This window comes from Nerophis ophidion, linkage group LG17, assembly GCF_033978795.1.
Source record: "Nerophis ophidion isolate RoL-2023_Sa linkage group LG17, RoL_Noph_v1.0, whole genome shotgun sequence".
NCBI lineage: Eukaryota > Metazoa > Chordata > Actinopteri > Syngnathiformes > Syngnathidae > Nerophis > Nerophis ophidion.
This window is the reverse complement of record NC_084627.1, coordinates 2,348,370-2,355,869: the sequence shown is the minus strand read 5'-3', so window position 1 is coordinate 2,355,869 and position 7,500 is coordinate 2,348,370. Positions and strand designations below refer to the sequence as shown.

Below are 7,500 nucleotides of genomic sequence, written 5' to 3'. Positions count from 1 at the left end.
ACAAGGACACCCTTGCTTTCCGGTAATTGCTTTTTTTTTTTTTTTTGGACCGGTCTTACCTCCCACATGTTCTGGGGGGACTGGCTCTTGAGTTGGATCAGCCAGTCCTGTTGGCCGTCGGACACGGCGCAGTGGTGCATGGTGATGATGACGGGCCGGGTCAGGAGGGCGCCCGGCGGGCCGCAGCTCACCACCGGGCTGAGCACCGTTTGCCCGTCTTCCACCGCCGGCCTGGGACGGACACGTCACGTTTAAACACCGACATGCCTCGCCAGGCCACTTCTTCTCCTTCACTTCTCCTACCTCAACGTCTCCTTCCTCTGGACGGTGACGTACATTTCGTACACGCGGCCCTGAGGGATGGCTCCTGCCGGGATCAGCAGACTCACACCTGCAGGGGGAAAAATATTTTTAAAAATCCAGCAAAAAATGTGTGTTATTGTTGGAAGTGCAAGTTGGTGGGTGGATGTGGATGTACAGTCCTGGTCAAAAGTTTACATACACTTGGAAAGAACATAAAGTCATGGCTGTCTTGAGTCTCCAATTTTTTATACAACTCTTGTTTTTTTTTGTGATGGAGAGATTGGAGCACATACTTGTTGGTCACTAAGAACATTCATGAAGTTTGGATCTGTTATGAATTTATTATGGGTCTGGTGAAAATGGGAGCACATCTGCTGGGTCAAAAGTGTGCATAACACGTAGTTGGATGTACTGTATGTGGGTAGTTGGAAGTATGTGGATTGTTAAGAGTATGTGGGTTGTTGGAAGTATGTGGGCAGTTAAAAGTATGTGGGTAGTTAAAAGTATGTGGGTAGTTGGAAGTATGTGGGTTGTTAAAAGTACGTGGGTGGTTGGAAGTATGTAGGTAGTTGGAAATGTGTGGGCAGTTAAAAGTATGTGGGTAGTTGGAAGTATGTGGGTAGTTGGAAGTGTGTGGGCAGTTAAAACTATGTGGGTAGTTGGAAGTACATACGTTGTTAAAAGTATGTGGGTAGTTGGAAGTATGTGGGTTGTTAAAAGTACGTGGGTAGTTGGAAGTATGTGGGTAGTTGGAAGTGTGTGGGCAGTTAAAACTATGTGGGCAGTTAAAAGTACGTGGGTAGTTGGAAGTATGTAGGTAGTTGGAAGTGTGTGGGCAGTTAAAACTATGTGGGTAGTTGGAAGTACATACGTTGTTAAAAGTATGTGGGTAGTTGGAAGTATGTGGGTTGTTAAAAGTATGTGGGTAGTTGGAAGTATGTGGGTTGTTAAAAGTACGTGGGTAGTTAAAAGTATGTGGGTAGTTGGAAGTACATACGTTGTTAAAAGTATGTGGGTAGTTGGAAGTGTGTGGGCAGTTAAAAGTATGTGGGTAGTTGGAAGCATGTAGGTAGTTGGAAGTGTGTGGGCAGTTAAAACTATGTGGGTAGTTGGAAGTACATACGTTGTTAAAAGTATGTGGGTAGTTGGAAGTGTGTGGGCAGTTAAAACTATGTGGGTAGTTGGAAGTACATACGTTGTTAAAAGTATGTGGGTAGTTGGAAGTATGTGGGTTGTTAAAAGTATGTGGGTAGTTGGAAGTGTGTGGGCAGTTAAAAGTACGTGGGTAGTTGGAAGTATGTAGGTAGTTGGAAGTGTGTGGGCAGTTAAAACTATGTGGGTAGTTGGAAGTACATACGTTGTTAAAAGTATGTGGGTAGTTGGAAGTATGTGGGTTGTTAAAAGTATGTGGGTAGTTGGAAGTATGTGGGTTGTTAAAAGTACGTGGGTAGTTAAAACTATGTGGGTAGTTGGAAGTACATACGTTGTTAAAAGTATGTGGGTAGTTGGAAGTATGTGGGTTGTTAAAAGTACGTGGGTAGTTAAAAGTATGTGGGTAGTTGGAAGTACATACGTTGTTAAAAGTATGTGGGTAGTTGGAAGTATGTGGGTTGTTAAAAGTACGTGGGTAGTTAAAAGTATGTGGGTAGTTGGAAGTACATACGTTGTTAAAAGTATGTGGGTAGTTGGAAGTGTGTGGGCAGTTAAAAGTATGTGGGTAGTTGGAAGTATGTAGGTAGTTGGAAGTGTGTGGGCAGTTAAAACTATGTGGGTAGTTGGAAGTACATACGTTGTTAAAAGTATGTGGGTAGTTGGAAGTGTGTGGGCAGTTAAAACTATGTGGGTAGTTGGAAGTACATACGTTGTTAAAAGTATGTGGGTAGTTGGAAGTATGTGGGTTGTTAAAAGTATGTGGGTAGTTGGAAGTGTGTGGGCAGTTAAAAGTATGTGGGTAGTTGGAAGTATGTAGGTAGTTGGAAGTGTGTGGGCAGTTAAAACTATGTGGGTAGTTGGAAGTACATACGTTGTTAAAAGTATGTGGGTAGTTGGAAGTATGTGGGTTGTTAAAAGTATGTGGGTAGTTGGAAGTATGTGGGTTGTTAAAAGTATGTGGGTAGTTGGAAGTATGTGGGTTGTTAAAAGTACGTGGGTAGTTAAAACTATGTGGGTAGTTGGAAGTACATACGTTGTTAAAAGTATGTGGGTAGTTGGAAGTGTGTGGGCAGTTAAAAGTATGTGGGTAGTTGGAAGCATGTAGGTAGTTGGAAGTGTGTGGGCAGTTAAAACTATGTGGGTAGTTGGAAGTACATACGTTGTTAAAAGTATGTGGGTAGTTGGAAGTGTGTGGGCAGTTAAAACTATGTGGGTAGTTGGAAGTACATACGTTGTTAAAAGTATGTGGGTAGTTGGAAGTATGTGGGTTGTTAAAAGTATGTGGGTAGTTGGAAGTATGTGGGTTGTTAAAAGTATGTGGGTAGTTGGAAGTGTGTGGGCAGTTAAAAGTACGTGGGTAGTTGGAAGTATGTAGGTAGTTGGAAGTGTGTGGGCAGTTAAAACTATGTGGGTAGTTGGAAGTACATACGTTGTTAAAAGTATGTGGGTAGTTGGAAGTATGTAGGTAGTTGGAAGTGTGTGGGCAGTTAAAACTATGTGGGTAGTTGGAAGTACATACGTTGTTAAAAGTATGTGGGTAGTTGGAAGTATGTGGGTTGTTAAAAGTATGTGGGTAGTTGGAAGTATGTGGGTTGTTAAAAGTACGTGGGTAGTTAAAACTATGTGGGTAGTTGGAAGTACATACGTTGTTAAAAGTATGTGGGTAGTTGGAAGTGTGTGGGCAGTTAAAAGTACGTGGGTAGTTGGAAGTATGTAGGTAGTTGGAAGTGTGTGGGCAGTTAAAACTATGTGGGTAGTTGGAAGTACATACGTTGTTAAAAGTATGTGGGTAGTTGGAAGTATGTGGGTTGTTAAAAGTATGTGGGTAGTTGGAAGTATGTGGGTTGTTAAAAGTACGTGGGTAGTTAAAACTATGTGGGTAGTTGGAAGTACATACGTTGTTAAAAGTATGTGGGTAGTTGGAAGTGTGTGGGCAGTTAAAACTATGTGGGTAGTTGGAAGTACATACGTTGTTAAAAGTATGTGGGTAGTTGGAAGTGTGTGGGCAGTTAAAACTATGTGGGTAGTTGGAAGTACATACGTTGTTAAAAGTATGTGGGTAGTTGGAAGTATGTGGGTTGTTAAAAGTATGTGGGTAGTTGGAAGTATGTGGGTTGTTAAAAGTACGTGGGTAGTTAAAACTATGTGGGTAGTTGGAAGTACATACGTTGTTAAAAGTATGTGGGTAGTTGGAAGTGTGTGGGCAGTTAAAAGTACGTGGGTAGTTGGAAGTATGTAGGTAGTTGGAAGTGTGTGGGCAGTTAAAACTATGTGGGTAGTTGGAAGTACATACGTTGTTAAAAGTATGTGGGTAGTTGGAAGTATGTAGGTAGTTGGAAGTGTGTGGGCAGTTAAAACTATGTGGGTAGTTGGAAGTACATACGTTGTTAAAAGTATGTGGATAGTTGGAAGTGTGTGGGCAGTTAAAAGTACGTGGGTAGTTGGAAGTATGTAGGTAGTTGGAAGTGTGTGGGCAGTTAAAACTATGTGGGTAGTTGGAAGTACATACGTTGTTAAAAGTATGTGGGTAGTTGGAAGTATGTGGGTTGTTAAAAGTATGTGGGTAGTTGGAAGTGTGTGGGCAGTTAAAAGTACGTGGGTAGTTGGAAGTATGTAGGTAGTTGGAAGTGTGTGGGCAGTTAAAACTATGTGGGTAGTTGGAAGTACATACGTTGTTAAAAGTATGTGGGTAGTTGGAAGTATGTAGGTAGTTGGAAGTGTGTGGGCAGTTAAAACTATGTGGGTAGTTGGAAGTACATACGTTGTTAAAAGTATGTGGATAGTTGGAAGTGTGTGGGCAGTTAAAAGTACGTGGGTAGTTGGAAGTATGTAGGTAGTTGGAAGTGTGTGGGCAGTTAAAACTATGTGGGTAGTTGGAAGTACATACGTTGTTAAAAGTATGTGGGTAGTTGGAAGTGTGTGGGCAGTTAAAACTATGTGGGTAGTTGGAAGTACATACGTTGTTAAAAGTATGTGGGTAGTTGGAAGTATGTGGGTTGTTAAAAGTATGTGGGTAGTTGGAAGTGTGTGGGCAGTTAAAAGTACGTGGGTAGTTGGAAGTATGTAGGTAGTTGGAAGTGTGTGGGCAGTTAAAACTATGTGGGTAGTTGGAAGTACATACGTTGTTAAAAGTATGTGGGTAGTTGGAAGTATGTGGGTTGTTAAAAGTATGTGGGTAGTTGGAAGTATGTGGGTTGTTAAAAGTATGTGGGTAGTTGGAAGTATGTGGGTTGTTAAAAGTACGTGGGTAGTTAAAACTATGTGGGTAGTTGGAAGTACATACGTTGTTAAAAGTATGTGGGTAGTTGGAAGTGTGTGGGCAGTTAAAAGTACGTGGGTAGTTGGAAGTATGTAGGTAGTTGGAAGTGTGTGGGCAGTTAAAACTATGTGGGTAGTTGGAAGTACATACGTTGTTAAAAGTATGTGGGTAGTTGGAAGTATGTAGGTAGTTGGAAGTGTGTGGGGAGTTAAAACTATGTGGGTAGTTGGAAGTACATACGTTGTTAAAAGTATGTGGGTAGTTGAAATAATGTGGGTAGTTGAAAGTATGTGGGTAGTTGGAAGTACAAGCATTGTTAAAAGTATGTGGGTAGTTGGAAGTATGTGGGTAGTTGGAAGTAAATGCGTTGTTAAAAGAATGTGGGTTGTTAAAAGTATGTGGGTAGTTGGAAGTACGTGTGTAGTTGGAAGTATGTGGGCAGTTAAAAGAATGTGGGTAGTTGGAAGTAAATGCGTTGTTAAAAGAATGTGGGTAGTTGGAAGTATGTTGGTTGTTGGAAGTGTGTGGGTAGTTAAAAGAATGTGGGTAGTTAAAGGTATGTGGGTAGTTAAAATAATGTGGGTAGTTGGATGTATGTGGTGGGTAGTTGGAAGTAAGTGGTGGGTAATTGGAAGTACATAGGTAGTTGGAAGTATATGGGTAGCTAAAAGTATGTGAGTAGTTGGAAGTACGTGGTTTGTTAAAAGTATGTGGGTAGCTGGATGTATGTGGGTAGTTAAAGATATGTGGGTAGTTAAAAGAATGTGGGTAGTTGGAAGTATGCGTTGGGTAGTTGGAATTATGCAGTGGGTAGTTGGAAGTATGTGGGTAGTTGAAAGTGTGTGGGCAGTTAAAAGTATGTGGGTAGTTGGAAGTAAGTGGTGGGTAGTTGGAAGTATGTGAGCAGTTGGAAGTACATGGGTAGTCTTAATTATGTAAGTAGTTGGAAGTGTGTGGGTAGTTAAAAAGTACGTGGGTAGTTAAAAGTATGTGGGTAGTTGGAAGTACATGGGTAGTTGGAAATATGTGGGTAGTTGAAAATATGTGTACTGTATGTCAGGAACGCTGTTGTTTTAACTTAGTGTGCTTCTGTCAAGATGCTACATCACATCACATCACATACAAGACATTACGTGTACAACATCATCAGCTTCTTTTTTTGGGTGAGTTTACTACCACTTACATGTTGTTTTATTCTTTGCACTAATAATTGTGGACTCGTGCATCTACACGCATGTGAATCATGCCCGTAAGACCATTACATCGTTAAACATGTCCTGAGTCGAGTGTACAAACGAGCACTTTACATCTTTCCCTTGAAAATCAATGACCCCCCTCCCCCCTCGTCACAAGACTCTCATATCGCTGCTGATTTACATTTTTCCATCTCAGATTGATTTCACATGATGTCTTGTCCAAAAAGCTCTTTTAGGAGTCCCTGGTGCCCACGCAAGCACACACACTCTCTCATTTCCTTCGTGTCCTTGAAGTTAACTGTTTGTTTTGTTTTGTTTTAAAGTAAAAAGGTGACACAAAGCTTAAGCCCCACCCCAAGTATAACAAAATAAATAAAAAATGACCCCCGCCGCGCTTAAATATATTCGGTTACCCACAAAGAAGACATATGTAACACGATCAGGCGGCTTGGCCAAAACACAGCTGACAACAATTTTGCAGGAATCTAAATGAAAAAAAGGAGAACTATAGAAACCGGAGAAGACGGCGTATCCTTTAATGTCGCCGCTCGTTTGTCTGCGCCTGTCGAAAAAAAAAAGAAAACCGCCGTGTTTGAAGCGAGGAAAGCTGCACCTCTGCTCCTCCACTTCCAGGGTGCACACCTGAGAGATCATTCCACCTCACGTGACGACTGTTGCTTACATGCGCTTTGAACATGACATTTTTCAAAGAGGTTGCTATGGTAACAGACACCTCTTTTGACTTGGTGGGGAACAACTTGGGAGCAAGTCAAATAACATAAACTGCTGTTTTTAGGGATGGACTAAATAAATAAACAAGTCAAAGATCCTCTACCGCTTATTCCCTTTGGGGTGGCGGGGGGCGCTGGTGCCTTGCTCAGCTACAATCGGGCAGAAGGCGTATATGCTATGATTTTTTTTAGGAATGTGCTCAAATTTTCTCCTCAAATATCCACCGCGACCCGAAAAGGGACAAGCGGTAGAAAATGAATATATATATAGAGTTAAAGTTACATACATATACATCCATCCATTTTCTAGCGCTTATTCCCTTTTGGGGTCGCAAGGGGCGCTGGCGCCTATATCAGCTACAATCGGGCGGAAGGCGGGGTACACCCTGGACAAGTCACCATCTCATCGCAGGGCCAACACAGATAGACAGACAACATTCACACTCACATTCACACACTAGGGCCAATTTAGTGTTGCCAATCAACCTATCCCCATATATATATATATATATATATATATATATATATATATATATATATATATATATATATGTATATATATATATATATATATATATATATATATATATATATATATATATATATATATATATATATATATATGTGTATATATATATATATACACACATACATATATGTATACATTTATATATACAAATTATATATATATATATAAACATACATATATATATATATACACATACATATATCGATATAAATATATACTGCATATATACATACACACATACATATATACATATACGTACATTTATATATAAATATATATATATACTGTATATATACATATATACATACACAAATATATATATATACATAT

The 7,500-nt window shown here is 40.3% G+C and overlaps 1 protein-coding gene across 2 annotated transcripts in view; it reads right to left on the bottom strand.

Annotated features, from left to right (window-relative positions):
* Window positions 1-7,500, bottom strand: part of unc5cb (unc-5 netrin receptor Cb) — a 446,958-nt gene that overhangs the window by 21,160 nt on the left and 418,298 nt on the right. For both annotated transcript variants that reach the window (XM_061875702.1, XM_061875703.1), the window contains 2 exons: window positions 304-391; window positions 60-231 (listed from right to left, as the gene is read on the bottom strand). In XM_061875702.1, the coding sequence (XP_061731686.1) occupies window positions 60-231; window positions 304-391 (260 nt within the window). The remainder of the gene's footprint in view (window positions 1-59; window positions 232-303; window positions 392-7,500) is intronic.